The sequence below is a fragment of the Xiphophorus maculatus genome, chromosome 11, assembly GCF_002775205.1.
Source record: "Xiphophorus maculatus strain JP 163 A chromosome 11, X_maculatus-5.0-male, whole genome shotgun sequence".
NCBI lineage: Eukaryota > Metazoa > Chordata > Actinopteri > Cyprinodontiformes > Poeciliidae > Xiphophorus > Xiphophorus maculatus.
The window spans coordinates 20,216,460-20,236,585 of NC_036453.1; the positions used below are offsets into that span (position 1 = coordinate 20,216,460).

The window sequence follows — 20,126 nt, forward strand, 5'->3', positions numbered from 1 at the left end:
CAAGTGAAAGCAAAGCTGTATCAGGATGTTCATATTTAGCATGAATTATATTCAGTACACGATGGATACCGTGGTGAGCTTGCCGCCCCTTTATAAATCCGTTCTGATCAGGGTCAGACTCCCTACTTTTACAAATTTAGAGCATACTTAGAAAGTCCAGAGGATACTTACTTATACTTATCTAGCAACCCAGAACAGGAGAATCTACTTTATATGTTAATTTATATCAACATTATTAGATTCTTTTTCTTCTTTTGCTCTTTCCCTTGGTTTGTTATTTTGTTTGTATCTCCTTTTAATTCAGGTAAAGCACTTTGAATCGCCTTGTTGCTGAAAATGTGCGATATAAATATAATTACCTTACCTGACCTTCAAAGAAACTTTTTTCTTTTCACTTAATGTTTCTTTAATATGCTTGAAAAAGGCAAATTGTGGCACTTAACTTCTGTAGCAACTATATTTAGGGTGTAGAAAACTGTCAATTCTGCAGTTTCCTCATGATGGTGTAGGAAATATAACTCGGATTTTTTAAATTGAATTACTAAAATAAATCAACTTTGAGATAATATTCTAATTTATTGGTATGCACCTGCAAATCAAATGAACTCAGAGTTAAAGAAGTCTCTTCTTTTTTAACAAAAAGTAGAACAGCACAGAACTCAAACTCAAGTATCATAAAATAAAGATTTTAATTATTTTACTCTTTAAAAGTAAAATGTTTAACTGTTTTGCTATTATGGAAAACTATGGCTAAAATCATGAAGAAAAAATATTGGATCTATTTTGATTTGTATTCAATGTTCTCTCTCTAATATGTTTACAAAATTAACTTGATTGTAGAGAAACAAAATATCACTAATCATTTTTTCTGCGGTGGATTTTATTTGTATGTCAAGCAGTTTTTTTTTGGTATTGATTTTAAAAAAGTTTTTTGTTTTTTTTCTGTCCTACCATCACAATCAAACAAGATGGGCTTTATGATAGACGAGGGAAGATTACACATCCTTCTTTCTATAGGAGAGGCTGGATGGCAACAGAGGCAAGTGTGCCACTGGTGATTCAGTTAAAAACAATCATTATCTAGCAAGATATTTATTCTATTCCCTGAATAAATGTACTCAAATTAATAGTTGGATTTCTCTAAATGTGTTTTCTCATGCAATACGTACCACTTCTTTATAATTGAAGTGCCAAAAAATGTAGTTGGTGTAAGCATCATGTTTTAGTTTTGTTTTGAACTATTTCACAGAACAAATGTCTGTTTCTTCTACAGGAACAACCATCCTCTGCACAGTTCAGTATTCTGCTATATTGCCACAACTCTCGTGTGTTTTACCTTTCTCAATTTGTTCTTATTTGGTTTCATTACCCGCATGCCTGATTTGCATGAATGTAATGTTGATAAAACTAAAACCTATTTTAGCTAGATACTAAGAGCTCTGCTGTAATTGTTTTCAGACAGGTAGATGTGGGCAAGTTTGCTTTTTTTGAGAGAGAGACGCCACAGTAGTGATGAAATAAGTTGTGAGAGTACTGCGGAGTATTTCTGCACTGCTCCTGTTGCTGTGAGGGGAGTTAGTGGGGTTACTGTGACAGTGCATTAGCAGCCAGAGTCCATTCTCTGTGTCCCCAGAGAGACCAGAGGAGGCATATTAACATTCTCCTGAGAAGGGCCACAGGATCTGCCTTCAATGCTGTCTGACTCCAAACAAAAGATGGTGTGTTTGTGCATATGCACATGTGTGAAACTCAGCAAGCTGCCGGTGAATGTGTGTGTGCGGCTGTGAGCATCAGCAGCAGAAAAAAACCAAAAAACAAAGAGAAGGAACACAGGGAAACAGCCTAAAGTGGAAGAAGAGGCTGGGTTCCAGTATGTACTGATCAGGGCGGTGAATACATCTTTCCTCAGACAGAATATGTGCTGCAAACATATAAATAAATCAGAAATACAATTAGATTTTTTTTATAAGAACATTACAATATCTTACTCCATCACACAGAGACACGTGATGAGCTGCAGGTTAAATTTGAATTTTTCACTCTAAACTTACTGAGGTTGAATTTTTTTAAAGAATGCTTTGCAAAAGTCTTTGTTACTCATAAACCTTTCCAATTTTTTTTTTACTTTAAAACTTATAAAAGACTATAACGCAAAAGTAAAAAGAGCATATTACAAATCTGAAATGTTTGGCATGGATTCAGTGCAACCTGTTGGCTTCAGAAGCCACTTAACTAATAAATGTAGTCACCTCTGTGTACTCGTGTTGGCTGGTTTTATGTTTTTATTTGCTGGGAAATGTGTTCCTACCCCAACAAACTTCAATATACAGCTCTGGAAAAAAATTAAGAGACCACTAATCAGTTTATCTGATTTTACTTTCTCTAGCTCTACACCCTCGGCAGGGTCCTGGAGGGTGCATGGGAGTTCGCCCAACCAGTCTACATGTGTTTTGTGGACTTGGAGAAGGCGTTCGACCGTGTCCCTCGGGGAGCCCTGTGGGGGGTTCTCCGGGAGTATGGGGTACCGGGCCCTTTGATACGGGCTGTCAGGTCCCTGTATGACCGGTGTCAGATTCTGGTCCGCATTGCCGGCAGTAAGTCGGGCTCGTTTCCGGTGAGAGTTGGACTCCGCCAGGGCTGCCCTTTGTCACCGATTCTGTTCATTACTTTCATGGACAGAATTTCTAGGCGCAGCCAAGGTGTTGAGGGGATCCGATTTGGTGGCCTTAGGATCTCGTCTCTGCTTTTTGCAGACGATGTGGTCCTACTGGCCTCATCAGGTCATGATCTGCAGCTCTCGCTGGAGCGGTTCGCAGCTGAGTGTGAAGTGTGATGAGGATCAGTGCCTCCAAATCCGAGGCCATGGTCTTGAGCCGGAAAAGGGTAGAGTGCCTTCTCCGGGTTGGGGGCGGTGTCCTGCCCCAAGTGGAGGAGTTTAAGTATCTCGGGATCTTGTTCACGAATGGGGGAAGAAGGGAGCGGGAGATCGACAGGCGGATTGGCGCAGCGTCTGCTGTCAAGCGGGCGCTGTACCGGTCCGTCGTGGTGAAGAGAGAGCTGAGCCAAAAAGCGAAGCTCTCGATTTACCGGTCGATCTACGTTCCCACCCTTATCTATGGTCATGAGCTTTGGGTCATGACCGAAAGAACGAGATCGCGGATACAAGCGGCCGAAATGGGTTTTCTCCGTAGGGTGGCTGGGCTCTCCCTTAGAGATAGGGTGAGAAGCTCAGTCATCCGGGAGGGAATCAGAGTAGAGCCGCTGCTCCTTCACATCGAGAGGAGCCAGTTGAGATGGCTCGGGCATCTGGTCAGGATGCCTCCTGGACGCCTCCCTGGTGAGGTGTTCCGGGCACGTCCCACCGGGAGGAGGAACCGGGGAAGACCTAGGACACGCTGGAGGGACTATGTCTCTCGGCTGGCCTGGGAACGCCTCGGGATTCCCCCGGAGGAGCTGGAAGAAGTGGCTGGGGAGAGGGAAGTCTGGGCCTCCCTTCTGAAGCTGCTACCCCCGCGACCCGACCTCGGATAAGCGGAAGAAGATGGATGGATGGATGGATGGACTTTCTCTAGGTTCATGTTTGAGTAAAATTGGTCTTTTATTCTATGAACTACTGACAACACGTCTCTGAAGTTCCAAGCAAAAATTTAGCATTTAAATGAGAAATGGTTAAAATAACAAAAGAGACGCAGCGCTTCCAGACCTCAAATAACGCAAAGAAGACAAGTTCATATTCATTTAGAAACAACAATACTAATGTTTTAACTCAGTTCAGAAATCAACATTTGATGGAATAACCAGGAGGTTTTCAATGGGGTTCAGTGCAGTGGGCTCTTCATTTTTTCCAGAGTTGTATGTTGTCAGAATTATATATCAACAGTAAGAAGTGAAAGTTATAAAGAGGGAGGTAAAATAATTAAATTTGATGAAAAAAAATATTGTATAGTATTTTTGTCTCCCCAGTGTAAATGCGCCACATTATCTTCTCTCTATTGTCAGATCCTTTGTTGTTGTTACTAGTGTTACCTTTGCCTATTTTCTTGAATTTTCTTAATCAATAAAAGTAGTAATTATGCATCCCCTGATCTTATCTCTGCATTTGGGTTTCTAAGTACATAATACACAGTTTTATTTGTAAAATATCTTTGGATTTGTGCATGTATCCATTTCCTTCCACTTCATATTTATGCACAGCTTGGTGTCGATTTACCACCTACAATCCCAGTAAAATACATTCAAATTAGTGGTGGTAACCTGACAAAATCTTGAACAGGTAATGAATTCTTTAGTACGTCGGTGTATGTCTTTACAACCAATTCCCTCTTGAAACACTTGAGAGGTTTTGCTTTAAGAGAAAACTGCATTAGTTGCTATGCAATCTGTAACTAGGTGACTTACATGCAGCTCTTCATAAATACTCCTACTCATGCACTGCTACTATTTTTATTTGCTCTTCTGTTTATAAGATGCTCTTTGATGATTGTTTCTCAGAACTGGGGCTGGTATTAGTTGTGCTGAGCCTTAATGTGACAGGTTTTTGTGTTTTCCTTCTGGGTTTTTTTTTGGTCTCTACAGCATATACCACTGCTGGTGCCTGCCTGCATCATTTTCATAAAGTACAGACATTTTAGTTTAGATGCATAACTGAGACATCTGGCCTTCATCTCTGCCTCAAATATTTCAACATTCCACATGATAACCGCGGCATGTCATGCAATACATTTCTACTCTGCTACTGTGATTATAATTCACAGCAGAAAGACTCTTCCCCGCTATACAAATAAAGCAAAGCAGCAGCCACTTTTCCAAAGTTACTGAGTCGATAGCTGATAGATTTTTAGCTGCGATCTCATAATACTGGTAGTTCAGTCGATCTTGCCAATGTCTCAATTAAATTTCACACTGCAGTGAAAACTGTGGCGTTGAGATGGTGGATGGCTCAAAGACTTGGCTTTATTTGAGCTGTTAGGCTTTAGTGGACCTGAAAACAGGTGAAGGCAAACACAAGAGTCTTGGACCGATCAAAATCGCAGCTCCGAAAAAAAGTAAATATAAAATGGACAACTTTATCGATTAACCCAGGTGGTTCTGATATTTACCTGAACTAAATAAATACAGATAATGCTGTACTCAGTATTTTCTGTTGGATTTAAACCACAGTTAAACCTCAAATTATTCAACCTCCTCTGCAAATTAAATGTGTGTGAAAAATGCAAAAAAATTCTGCAGTGTGTCCAACACATATTTTACACAAAGACAAGAATTGCGACGTCAAAAGAATTGCCCAAAAAGATAAGAGAACAAATAATTGCCTTACAGATACAAGAAAAAGGGGGGCAAACAAAAGCAAAGGACTTAAACGTCCCTGCAGATAAAATCGGAAGCAAAGTTTGGAAGTTTGAAGGAATTGTAGCGATAGGAAGCTGTCAGCAGCAAACATTAGATTCCAGAGGAGCAGGTAGACAAAGACTCTCGTCTCACTGCAGAAGACCTACAGCAAGACTTGGTGGCTGCAGCCAATCAGGTTTCAGTTTCCACCATAAGGCCCACATTAAACTCTAATAATGTGCAACATTTCTGTCCCAAAAGTTAAAAAAAAGCCAGTTTGGACTTCCAACAGGATAATTATCCCCAGCATATTTTAAACTCCACCTCGGTGTGGATTCAGAAGACGTCCTGGGAGATGTTAAAATAGCCACCATGAGAATCCGGGACGTCTGGTGGGATTTGTAGAAGAGAGCAGCAGCATGCAGATCCATGAATATTAATGACCCGGATGCCTAATATGAACTGGGCAAAGATTCCTCAGGAAAGTTGACAGGAGGTTTACAGCCAATCAGTGAAAAGGAAAATGCCAAGAAATAGCCTGCAGCATATTGACTGGAAAAATTAACACCCAGCTCTAAGAAAAGTATTGGTTGGTCAGGGATTGTTTAAAAAAAAAGTACAAATTTCATGTTGTGACATATGAGATTCAGTGTTTGCATAACATAAATTATTGTGTTGTTTTTAACCCTTCCAGACAGAACGGAGCGCCGGCGATCCAGCCAAATTTGCAGTACCGTATTTCCGCCACACGTTTCTGCAACGGTTTCTGAAAGGGGAGACGCTGCACTTTCCAGCCAATATCAGGTTATTACGGTAATTTCACCCCGTTATACCAGGCAGTGAAATTAATCTGAGGGGCGCTCTTTAAAAGATGGTAAATTGCAAAAATAACTTGCTATATATTGAAAGTTCCAGTTGTTATGGATAAATGGGCAAATATATATTTACTCAGAACATTTGAAGAACTGTGTACAATTAAAATAAGCAAAAATATTCAGGCGGAGATTTGAATCTTAGGTCTTAAAGTGTAATTAGTGGTTTTATAATAAACTGATTCAACAATTATTCTGTTTACCATTTTCTAAACAAAAATTGCTAATAAATATTGTGACATAACCACTTCTGATTTTGTCTAAACAGCTTTTTCTCAATCAACTGCAGGAGTTTAAGGTGAGAAAACATTTTAAATCATTCACTTCTCCACAACATAATGCCCGGTAGTCTGACTTTTCTCCTTCCAAATAAAGGGTTTTATCAAATTAACAAGGATTTTTTCTTTTATTAAAACTACATTTGAAATATTTGCAAAAAGTGAGCAGCATACGGCTTAAAGACTGGAATGATGCAGGCTTTGGCCTGGTAAATGCAAGGTCAGTGTAGAGCTACAGAAAATGTAGAAACAAACAGAAAAAAAGTAGAAATCTGCCAAGTGCAGATGGATAGATGTCTTCTCGTGGGACAGCCTGTTTTCTTTATGGTCTTTATAATTTCAGCATAATGCTGTCTTCTTGGCAGAATGTCTAAGAGGATGAAAGACCCTCTGAACTCACTACTGCGTCTCTTTGACCTCCACCTACTCACATCCACGTTTTTCACCAAAGCAAAGGCTTTTACAGCAATTCATCGAGGAATATGCACATGTGAATCAGTTTCTTTACTTCAAAACCATATTGTGCTTATCTGTAATAACAAAATTTAAATAAAAAAAAAAAACACCTGATGTTGTGCAACTTAGTTTGACAAATAGATGGAACTGGTATGAAAAGTTTGGCTTTAATAATGCATGTTCATAAAAAGATTATATATGACCAGAACACTGTTTGGTTTTCCAGAATAAAACAAAGCGGTGCTTCAAGCAGCATTAAAGATCATTTTCTGTGAATTATAACCACTTGTTTAATCTGGATCGAGGCTTTTACTTACAGATGTGCGCCTAAGTGAGCTATACTATGTGTGCTGTATACCCTATACAGTACCTTTGAGCTTTCTTAACATTTTTAACAAGGATTTCATGAGACTGACCAACACAAAGTTGTGCATAAATGCGGTAATGTATACAAAGAAATGATTTTGATTTCCTTGGAAATTGAAATCTGGAAAGTCTAAGTTTGCCTTTGTATTTAGCCAGCTTGAGAAGCATCTTTTAAATTGTAATTGGATGTTGGGGTATTCTTTACCAACTCTCTTTATCTGAGCTGAGATGTTCTTATATTCTTCTTTGTGAAATAGCTTAAGCTCAGTCAGTCAGATTGGATCAGAAGTAGATGAACCATTTTTTATGCTTCTTCCACATAAGTTCAGGATCTCTGCAGCTCCTCCAAAGTCACCGAAGCTCTCATGGATGCTTTTAGGTAGATGGTCGCGTCTCTCTTTGCAGATGTGTCCTAATCCTCATGTGATGATCTGGACGACTACAAGCTCAAAGCTGAAATATTTATTTGAGAAGCTGATTTCGTTTTTGCAGACGAAATTTTTGCAGATTTCGTCTGCAAAATTTTTGCAGATGGGTCAACATCACCTGGACCCAGATGATGTTTGTATTTGGATGGCAGTTTGAGCGTTTTACTGTGAGATGTTCAAAGTTTTTACATTGCCTTATAACCAGGTTCTTCACAACTTTCTCCTTACACTGTGCTGTCTGTCCCTTTGTCTTCATGATGCTGTTTGTTCACTAATGTTCTCTAACAAACCTGGATTTATATTACGGTGATGTCACACACAGGTTGACTTCTGAAGGCAACTAAATGCTTTGGATTTTATTTAGGAGTATCAGAGGACAGAGGATGAAAGTAAGAAAACACATTTAAAAAGAAATAAAAAGTATCATGTATCTTTCGATCTCTACTTGACATTGAAGTCTGTGGTTGTGAGAAGCACAATCAGTGATCCAAGGACTAAACACAAAAATTAGTGAGAGATTATGACTTGTATATATATTTTATTAAAAAAAACAATTTAATTGGGAGATTACTAAATATTGTGATGATAATATTGAGGTTTCCCCAATTCTCCTTTTTTATTTTTACATCATTGCTGTGTTTCCTTATGCTTTAGCGTCTCGGTTAATAAAATCCATATTAAATGAGGTATTACTAGTTTGCAATGTGTCAATAAATGGCATCCAAGATCCAACAACACACAAAAAGCAACAGAAATTGTGCACATACAGATATTATGACAATTAGTATGATTCAAAATATTAATTTTCAATATGAATTTCTGTTCAAGAAGGTAAATCCCACTGGTGACATTTGAGGAAAAGTTGAACTAACTCAGCTTGTTTGCAACAGTTAGCTGAAGAGAGGATCCTACCCAAATAAATAGATCCAGATTTTGATTTTGTTGTTTGAAACATACAATCTGGGATAAAGCCTCAAAGTTGCTTTTTTTTCTTCTTTTTAAAAAAAAATCAGAAGCACCAAACTGAATCAATTAAGTCACTGAAGGAAGAATAGGAAAGAATCAGAAGTTAACAGTTCTAGTAAAAGACAGACGCTCCTGTCAGAATGGTAAAGTCTGGTTTGGACAATTTGGTTCAAGCTCAGAAGCGATGGGCAGACTGGCAGCACACGCTGTAACAAGATGGCGGCAGTCTGCTGCAGAGAATGTAGTACTCTCTGTCCTGGGAGAGCCGAGACAGAAAAAAAAAAAAACGATCTAGACGGGGCAGCAAAGTGCCAAGTGTTACAGTGATTTGGACCAGAGCAGCCAGATCGGATCCAGAACCCCTTGAAGCAGCGATAGGTGAGCCGGGTGTGAGAACAATGGAATGGCTGCCTCCCAGACAGAGCTGCCGTACTGCAGTGATAAGGGAACGAGAACGAGGGAGGGGGGCGTGCAGGAGGTAGACACACCTGCTTCTGCTGCTGGAGCAACAGCAGCTTCTGGAACAAGCAAAAGGCTGGAAATGAAGCAGCTCAATCCAGACATGAGCCCAGCGTTCGTACGGCGGGCAGAGGGCATCTCAGGACTGCAAGAGCAGCGCTGAGGTCAAAACCCAGCAAGTAACAAGGGAGGGAGGACAAAAAGCTGACATAAACCACTTAAACAGGTGTATGCTCACACATGCTCTTAAATGCACTTAGAAATCAGGGCTCAAATGATCCAAGGTAAAACAATAGATGTTTTTTTTTTATTCATAGTTTTACCACAAATAAAGGAATAAAACATGATTCGCCTCCAAAAGATATTATTTTCTATTACGCTTATCTGATAATAAAATTTTAATAAAACTCAAGAAAGTCTATTTTATAGAAATCTAAAGTTGATGACAGCCTGGAGAAAACAGCTCAGGTAGGAACAAGTTAAATATACCAGAGGATTATATACATACGCTGCAGGCTCATAATAAGATTACACAATGCAGTCTAATTTTCTTTTATCGCCAAGGTAGAATAATAAGCTTGTGTTCTGTCAGTCAGAGGCTTCAAGGTGTGCCTGGTTTGTTTTCTTTCCAATGAACTCCCCAACCTCCTTTAGCTTTTACCTGACAGTATCTGGGACGATCTGATGATTTGTTTCCCCGATGGTTACAATATTTACAGCTGAGAGATCCACAAAGTTTCAACTGAGGTCAAAGATCTTTGTTATATGACAAACGCAGACACATTTCAGTTCAGACTTACTTATCGGTGTATTTTTCCTCTTTGTCTTAAAAATGTAATGTCATTAACTCAATGTTAAAGGTTACACTAAGCTTGTAAATTTGGGAGCTGCATCAGTTTGACATCAAACTGAGTGAAACTGAAATCTATACTCTTCATTTGTACTTTGAAAAACTTGAATCTTCACATTTTTCACATTTTGTGAAAGATTCAAGATAAAAATTAATTGAAAGGGAAGTGATTTATTATTGTGGAAATTTTTACAAAGAAAGTCTGAAAAGTGTGGCATGTTTTTTTGTTTTCCGCTCTTTTTGACTTGGTGCCTCTAAATAAAAATCAGTGCAATCAAATTTAATTTCAGAAGGTGATGATTACTGAACAGAGTGTAACTGGATGTAATTGAATCCCAGTATAAATACGCTGCTCTGTGAAGGCCTCAGATTCGCAGACAGGTCAGGGAGGAAGCTGTGATGAAGCTTAAAAGGGGGACTGGTCATTAAACCATACATTTTGAAAACCTCACAGAGCACTGTGCAATTAATTTTCTGAAAATAAAAAGAGCAGTTTAGAGCATTTCCGGGCTTTTATGGGAGACTTACTGAAAAAAAGAGGCAAACAAAATCCCATTTGCGGCTTGCAACAAGTCCTGTACTTAAATAAACAGCAAACATGTAAAAGACAGTGCTTTAGCCAGATGAGAGCAAAATGAAACCGTTTGGCCTAACTGCAAAATATGTTATATGTGGCAGAAAATGAACACTGCACCATAAAACATGCTGATGGCAGCATTATGCTCTGGTGACACTTTCTTCAGCAGGGCCAGAGAAGGTGGTCCGAGTTAAAACGAAAATCTGGACCTGAGGCTGCGGCTCAACTTTCAGGAGAACAACCCATGAACATTTTGCTTACAAGAAGGGGAACCTTTACAGTTTCTACATGTGCAAAGGTAGAAGAGACATAAGAGAGATACTCCAAAAAAAACATGCAACAAAATTTAGTGCATGCCACACTTTTCAGATTTTTATTCATATAAACAAAAACACGTAAACTTTCCTATTGTTTCACAATAATGCACTAATTGTGTTGCTTTAGGGTTAATAATATGGCAAGCGGGTGCAAATTTCAAGCCCAAACTGTATATTTACCCCCCAAACCGAGCAATTATTGGCTAGCTCGCTAACATACCACTTTATTTGTGGTACTAAACATAAAGTAAAAACATGACACGTTGATTGTAAACATCAACATGTTTTATGTATCTATAGTTAGAAAAAGCCTTAAAAAGCAAAGTATAGTAACTGTTCAGCGTTTTGTCTCCATGTTGTAACTCCAGTAATGTCTGTTTAGTTCCAGTGTGGCTATTTAAATGATAAACATTAAAAGTAATAAAAATGTATCATGTTTCAAGTTGCATGTTTGTGTGGATCAAAAAAGAAAATAGTGGCCCCTTGACCCACTGCAGGGGAAGTTTAATACTTAACATCTACTAAAAATATGAATATCAAGTTCACAAAACCACACAACATATTTTTTCTCTGAAAATCATGCTAAGGAATAAATCTTATTAAGCAGACGCAGGATTTCAAGTTTAAATTTTAGAAATTACACAAGAGCATTTTATATTAGCCAACACAGATTTCACATCCAACCTAAATTGTGCACAATATATGGATTTTGGTAATAAAATATCATTACAGTAATTGTTGGCAACAACATCCCAAAGTAAATCCACATTTGACAAGTCAATACATTTAGGCTGTTAGATGGAGTAGATGTGGACATCTGACACTAAATGACAAAGCTCTATAGTATTACAGGAATTTATTACACATATCATCATCATAGCAACATTTAATGAAAATATGGTTATGGTATAGTTTCCTAATATTACACCTACTAAATACCTGACAACATAAATTAAACAAATCCTTTTTCATCTATGTGTAGAGAGCTGCAGATTTGAAAGCTCATTCAGTTTCTTTGCTAATCAGTATTCTTTAAGGATGACACAATGCACCAAAAATGGTAACTTCTTCTGCCTTATGAGAGCAAAAACCTCTTCAAAGGGAGGTTGAAAATAGCGCCTGAGCTCAAACTGATCCATCCTTGAACCACAGCCCATCTGAACTAATGAAAGAATGAGGACAAAACATCAAACAGCGTCTGCGTTCAAATGCTGCTGAAGTTTCATTAGACACTAAGAGCTACTTGAGACAAGATTAAAAAATACAGGTGATATACTACTGCATGCTGTAGAAGTGGCTGCAGGGTGGAGGGATGGGGGTTTACTGGTGAAGGTTACTGAGATAGCAGGTCATCTATACTTCATTAGTCTCTATGCACATACCAGGAAAGGCATGGAGAAACTTTGACTATGACGATGCAAAAGTCTGGCACTCAGCAGATGAAGACCTCAGCTGACCTCACTTGCAGCATTGTGCGGCATGTAAAACCTTGACTGGTGCTCCGCTAATTCTATTCTCCAACCAGCCGCATGAAAAACACTCTGAATGTAACGTTTCACCTGAGTACATTCATATTGTCGTTAATGAAGAAGCCATCCTGCTGTATTGAAGTATAAGTATCTATTTAGTTCTGAATGAGTTTCTCTTTTCAATGTCTGATGTTCGCATGCAGTGACAAAGCCAGCCTCATTGGTTGGATACGGAAAAAGATGATATTTATGAGGTCAAACACAAGTGTACTGAGCTTTCAGTGTCACGCTCTCACCAGTACTTTGTGCTGCTCTCAAGATAAGACATTTTGATTTCGAGTCTGTGGACAGCTGGGAACAGGAGGTGCTTTTCCTTAATAAGGGCTATACACAGTAGTTAGCAGTTTGTTGTAGCATATTAAAAGTACAGTGTCTTCTGCAACTGAAGTGAGGTTCTGCTATATTCTGTCTGCAGAGATGTCTGTGTAAGATTACACACTGTGGGTGTAACCCAAGTCTCAGATTCCTCATTCATTCACTGTACCTCCCCACAAAACAATGCTGCTGAAAATCTGACAGTGCATCGCCATGTCACCCCACCTCGTCTGGTCATCCCTCCTCCCCCGGTCACATGTCTGTCATAGCCACATTCCTCTAGCCATCTTTCCTCTCATCCCCACCCCTACGGTCCACAAGCTGTGCATGCCTCTGGGTCTGAACTCTTCCATTTCCTGAAAGAAACCCAATGTTCCTCTTTTTCGTTATCTCTATTTGCATTCGTTCTGGATTGAATGTGCCGCTGGATGAAATAATAACAATGACAATAATAATAAAATGCTGCCGTTTGGTCTTTGCTGCGGTTTCTGTCCTTCCGCCATGTTAAGCGTGGTTTTGGCGTTTTGGTTTACAGAGATGTGTGAGTGCCCCTCGCAGCTCCCAAGAACCCAACCCGTGCACATCACAGCAAAACGTCACAAGTTAGGGTCTCAGGGAATGAGAAAGGTACAGATCACTTCTTGTCCGGCCTTTTTCTGTGCAGACGCTTTGGCTCGGGCTAAAGCAACTTCCGCTCTCTGTGGCTTTGTGCTGTAATATAACTGATGTCACAACTTAGTCACCATCGCCAGGCTCATTTCTCGCAATGGATTAACTTTAAACTCCAGGGACATTTTTTGGCCTATTTATATACTGGATATGCATCAACTACGACACCTATTGAAGATCAAAATTTTTTTACAATCTGATCTTCTAATGTACATTTGACAGTGTTTATGCACAGTAAGTCATCAGTGACTTACCATACACACCCAGACAGAGACCTCTTTACTCTCACATGTTGCTCATGAATCAGACTCAGCATATTTGGCTCGCCTGTTACTGCCACAGCCTGACTCGGCTAGACCTGCATCAAACGAAATTGATTTTTCATTTAAAAAGCCATAATCTAGCAGAGCAGTCAGATGAAAAAAAAAAAAAGGAGAACAACAGATTTCATACGTGGGCTGCAGGGTCTTATACTTTCTGTCACAATGACATGTCCAAGCACAGCGGGACTGGCAGACCTGCAAACCTGCACTAGTCGATTACTTTATGGAAAGAAACTCGTTTGTGTGGTGGAGAGAATAAAATCCAACCTGCATGCGAGATGGAAAGGGAGAAGGAATAGGAGGCTGGGAGGAGTGGTGAGATGAGATGCAAAGAAGGAGAAAAAGCAAGAGGGGAAACTCACCCCGTTGGCCGAGGCGGCTTACGCTGCCGCAGTCCTCAGCGTGTCTCTCTGCAGGTCATCTTAGCAGAGGGAGAGATGTGGCCAGACAAAACGTAAAAAGAGAGAAATCTGCAAGGGAAAAGAAAAGGGAGAGGGAGAGAGAGAGAGAGAGAATGCTGCAGAGAAAAGTAGAGGAAGATTTTAGTGCCGCCTTCACTGGCTTTGTTCAATGGATCGCTCGAAGTAGTGCACGAGGCTTCTCGAGCAGATTGCTGCCGTCTAGCCGTCTGGTGCTCAGACATGCGAGACTGTACCATGTGCAGCCGGAGAGAAACAGAAGGAGAGGCAGGGAAACACAGAGAGAGATGCAGGGGGAAGCAGGTGCAATGTTAAAGGGGAGAGGGATAGAGAAGTTTAGATCAGAAAGTAGCGAGGACTGCGGACGACGACAAAGTCAGAAAGAGTTAATGTGTAAATCTACCTTTAAAGATTCTCTCTCAAAAAAAAAGATTAGAGAAAGAACGAATGTGGTGTGGCACAAGAATGGTACGCACAAGGAAGCAACGAGCAGCTCGATTGGCCTGAGCTGCTACTGTAAAAGCCGTGCTGACCAGTACAGAAGAAGCTATAAGAAAGAGAAACTAAATACATCACAGTGACAGCCGTGATACAGCAAAGTACGAGAAATGTATCTGTAACGGTCGAATCCAAAGGAAATCCCCTAAAGCAATTCAAAAATCCACACCTCGTGCCACAAGAATGTGAAATCTCAGCATTTCCTAAAGTTGTCTGCATAAATCGCAAATCAGATCTTAAAATGAAACGACATGGCAAAAAAGCAAATTTAAAAAAAATCTAAATTCAGCAGATCTGACACAAACGAGTGTCAAAACGACTACAGGAGTGAATTTTTTGGGGGAAAAACGTGAAACGCCTGTTGCTGTAGAGCTCCTGCCTCCTTTCTCCATGTGACTCTACTGCCTGTCGGTCTATCTGGTCTCCTGGCACAATCTGCCTCACGTTCCTTCTTCGGGCCTTTGTCTTTGGCTGTATCACACCTCTCAGCTTGAGCTTGTGCCGCTTTGATTGCCTTTCCCTCCTCTGCCTCGTATGCTTCATGGTTTTGTAGGCTCAAGTCCCCAGGGCAGACAAACTGTGGAGCCCCTGCATGCCCCTCTGCCTGTGACACACACTCACACACACACCCACGCCCGCACACAAACACACACACACACACACACACACACACGCAAAACATCAAAACAGCAGGAGAAGAGTGAGGAAATTCAGATAATTTTCTATTCATTTCCTTCCACAGCTGAAATCACTTAGATTGCAAAAGGCCTGGTGTACAAAGAGAAGCCGAAAAACAGAGAAGCAGAGGAAGAATGGAGAAAGTGTTGAACATGAGCACATAAGAGAAGGAGCAAAGGCAGAAAAAACAAAACAAAAAGGAGGCATGTTTTCATCTTACAGTGTCCGTTCCCAAGCTGGCTTTCATTTCAGACAAAAAAATTTCCCCTCCGGTCGGCAAGTCCACTATTCTGTTCCTGTCTCCCTCGCCCTCTGTGTCTGTGAAAGTGAGTCGGTATTACAGCGTGCATTTCATGGAGAAAAGGAGGGTGGGAACAAGAGAAAAGGAGGGAGCAAGGGAGTAAACGCACTGGTTCAGGAAGAGGTAAAGGAAATGTAACTGTACGCCTGCTGGTTGGTACTCCTATGTTTGATCAATGTTACTTCTTTAAAGTAGCAGAAAAGGATTGTGGAAAAAAAGAAGAGATGAAAGACGAACGCGAGAGGACTGGGGAGAAGAGGGAATTACCGGAACAGGGTTCTTTAGAGGGACAGCACACAATGGACAGTGATCAGTAAAGGCAGAAAGAAGCCTGTGTGGTCCCATTCTCTCCCTCTGCTGGTTTTTATCTTCGTCCTGTAAAGCTCAGTCCGATAAAAATCGATCGTTCTGTTCCGTATTTTTATTTTCTACATTTTTCCGAGCAGTTTAAAAAAGTTTTTTTTGTTCAGGAAGCTCCTCGTTTAGATCCAAATTTACATTACGAACATGTGAGTAACTATTAATGTTCAGATAAAATACAAGGAAAGTGGAGTGTGTGTGTTCATGGGGGATGAACGAGAGAGCTCGACGGTGCCTCCTGCTGTACAGAGTGTTACACTACCCCATGGAGAGAAAACCGTAGCACACAAAGAAGGATGCAAAGCAAAAAAAAGAAATCGGCAAAAAGCAAAACAAAATAAAGCACTTCGCTTGCACGAGGGCAAGATATACAAACTAGAGTAATTATGCACTGACTAAATAAACCCGGCAGATTAATGTTGTGTCTGCTGTAACTGTACACGCTCGAGCTCCGAGAAAAGCTACCCCGTACCCAGGGCCTCTTCTTCATTCTGGCTCAAAGAGCTCCCTAACCCCACTGCTGTCGAACCCGGTGGCCTTGAGACAGAGAGCAAAGAGTTTAAGTGGAAACAGCCTCTCATCACCACGATGCTCCACGTACTTCACATCTGCACACAGCAGCATACCACAGCACCAGGAACAACCGGCCAAAGCCTCGGAGATCACATCTGAAAACTTCTTTGAAAGGAAAAAAAAAGCATAATTATGCTTATCTTATTATTTGTCTGGCTGCTTTTAATCATCCTTAGTGTCAGGCAGTTTACAAATAAAATCCCTCTTTAAGCAGAATTTGATCAGAAGTTTATTCACAGAAACATGTTAATCGGAACCAGCTGAATTGTCTCCGAGCATGCACAGGAAATCAATCAGAGTACACCCCAAATTAAACAATAAATAAGTAAACCTCCAGTTGCTGTAGATGATTTTGGGGTCTGTGGGTTTCTTGGTCTGAAGCAGTGAAAGTTGTTTTTATCGCAGCAGCATGTTCACCGCATAGTTGCACTGAGGAAATATATCGTTTTGGTTAAGTGAAATTAAACTTTGTTCATAATTGGCTGCCAAAACCGTGCTCTTCCCCTTGCGGGTGTATGGTGTTTCCCCCATTCAGTGGCATCTCTTTTATTACAGCGTCCCACAAACCTCAATGCAACGGTACTTTTCCCTTGACTCTCAAACATCTGAAGCACTGTCCTGTGCTCTGTCAGGATTTTAATTAGCTCTTCCTGTCACAAATATTGTCACACGGGACGAGATGCTTGTCTTTTTTAGCTGGTCCAGATATTTTTTTTTCTGTTACTTTGCTCTGTAAAAATGTGAAAACATTAAAAATGTAGCATTCTTTTTTGTAGAAATAACTGCAACCCCCCCCCCAGAAATACATCAAAGTTGTTCATATTTAAATTCCTGGTCAGAGTAGAGTGTGTTGTGTTTCCTCAGGGAAAGCTAGGAGGCTGTACAGTTATCTCCTGTGGTGTCACTCTGAACTATACAACCTACTACCTCAGCCTGAGGAACACAGAAGGACGACGGCTCAGAAAGGGCGGAGCGAGCAGCTGGAGGGGCAATTATATTGTTCATTGTTATTGTGAAACACCCCCCCCCCCAAAAAAAACCCATTATGAATATGATGCTATCCAAATGGACAAATAGTCACAGCTTGTTACTTTTACAGTTTGAACCATGTTTCGACTATAAATCCAATCAATTGTTGGTGTGTCTAAGTTTCAGCTATGACCAAACATAATTGTTTAACAATAAAGTTGAACTATAAAATACAGTATTGTAGTAAACTACCCTTTTCTAATAATGTGTAAGTAGAAATGTACCGGATCAGGCTTTTCCTGGCCAATATTAATTTTGGGTTTTTCATTAAGATTTTAACCCAAGACTCAGAGAGCGAAGGACTCTCCAAGTCCTGAGCCTGGAGATAAAATAATACTATATCTTAAACCAATTCAGATCATTTTATTTGAACTCATTTGAAATATATTTCAACCAATTCACAATGCAGATAAACAATGATACTGACTTTATTTCGCAGGTATCTATGTAAAGTAAAGGAAGACAGGATTTGTTTTCAAAAAAATTGTTGATGAATTTTGACCGATTTCTTTCTGAATAGATTTGTAATACCGACTGCCTGTGATACTAACACACTTTCAGACACAGAGGTGAACAAAGGCAGAAACTGAGTACTGCAGTTGCTCAGTGGAGGGGAATTTTTTTTCTTATTATTTGAGACAATTTCCAATTTGTTTTTCACATTGGACGGGGATTTTCTGAAAAAACTTTGATAAATTTCAAACATTTTTTTCCTTACCAATTCTGGAACTAACACAATATTCCCTCCTTCATTTTCAGTCAGACTGAGAATGAAGGAATGATAAGATTTTCCCAATTTATACTTCAAACTTCCCCAATCGTTATCTGATCATTACTAAACTAAAAAAAGAATCTAAAGTGTATGCTTGTGGTTTATTTAATTATAGGAGTTGTTAGTTTTAATGCATTTAATGGAGAATTAAAAAAGTGCGCTATTTTTTAGGATTTGAACAGCTAATTTCTAAACTTGATCGGTACATATCTACATGTAACCTTCCTTTAAGAAGAGTATTTGTTTTTCTAAAGCTATCCAAAGAGAAAACATTTTCATCTGCATTGAGAAAAGCCAAACATGAAAACATTTTAAGCCCTTATCTCCAAATCCAGAGAGCAGAATGAGTCTGAACACTTCACCATGTTCTCTATGTTAGTGGACTGGGTCATGAATGGGTAACATAGTGAAAATGTCATCCACAACGTTACACCATAACACAGTCTTCCAAACTGGGTGGGGTCACTGCACAAACACGTCACATGTGGGATAATTTTGGCTGAGAAAACCCCGTATCCAAGGACTCAGGCTTCGTGTTGTTTAATCATTAGAGTACAAACAAAATCAGTTCCAGCCTTTATAACTATTGAGTAAAAAAAAAAAAAAAATCTGCTGCAGAGCTATTCCATTACTTCTGTTGTTGATTTTTCTGACAGGCGAAAGGCGAGTGGAGAATTTGCCAGGAAGACACATACCTATAGATACGAGCTTGCGTAGCCAGTCAGCACAAGTTCGGATCTACGGGTTTGTGGCAACTAGCTTTACCCATTTCAAGACAGGAAAAACCCACAGAAACATTCAGATGCGAAACTCACTCTATGCTCCTCCAGGTAACTATAGTTATTCAAAGAAAAAGAGTAAGACAAAAAACAAAACAAAAAAAAAATCGTAGAAACGGTACAATTTTAATAGTAGACACCACGAAGAAACAATCATTTGTCTTTTTTTTACATTTTTAAACACCTCTTAAAGGTAAGCAGAAAACCTATAGATCTCATATGTCCAACAGAGGCGAGCTTTGAAGTTGCAATAATGTTCTTGAACAGGCCAGAGCACATGACTGTGAGGGTAATGAGGTGTTTGTGTAGCCTACTTAACCCATTCGACTGAGGTCAGCATTCATGTCTAAAATATCACTCAACAATAAAAGAAAGCCCTAGAATCTTAACATGGCATTAAATATTAAATGGGTTGATGCAATAAATCTGAAATCAGCTGGATGTAAAGCTATGTAAATAATATGTGAAGCTACACTATGAACATAAAAAGGTGAGATTACAAGATCATATTAGAGCTATGAAGTACTGCTAAAGTAACCCTGCACCATATTCAGTGTGTGTGTATTAAAACCAAAAACAATAAAACCACAAAAATTAAAATAAAACAAAAGCGGTTCTGTATAAATTCCCTCTTCGTAGTAATCTAATCATATTTATGCTTTCATCTTTCCGTCTTTCTTACAACCGGCCATACAACACAGTAAATAATTGTTAAGAAACAAAAATAGCGAACGATATTAAAATACGCACACCCAGATAAAAATCATCAGACACACATCATATGATGCTTATTGGAGACCACTCTGACAGAGAGAAAACTAAAAGCAGTCTGAATTGCCAACATACCAGGGGACACAGGCTGGACCTGATGGTCAAATGTCCTCTAAAATCAGATGAAGTCAGGCTTGAGGAGCAGTGCAGGCCGGTGCTTTGGCGTAAATAACAAAAACCCTAAAAAAACAGATACATAAATCATCAGTATAA

General features: G+C 39.7%; 1 protein-coding gene across 2 annotated transcripts in view; it reads right to left on the minus strand.

Moving 5' to 3' along the window:
- The window catches only part of LOC102238130 (sorting nexin-19-like), an 83,709-nt gene that overhangs the window by 37,739 nt on the left and 25,844 nt on the right, over positions 1-20,126 (minus strand). For both annotated transcript variants that reach the window (XM_023342172.1, XM_005802938.2), the window contains one exon: positions 19,989-20,093. Coding sequence is in view for 1 of the 2 variants with exons in the window: in XM_005802938.2 (XP_005802995.2) it covers positions 19,989-20,093 (105 nt within the window). In the remaining variant the exon portion in view is untranslated. The remainder of the gene's footprint in view (positions 1-19,988; positions 20,094-20,126) is intronic.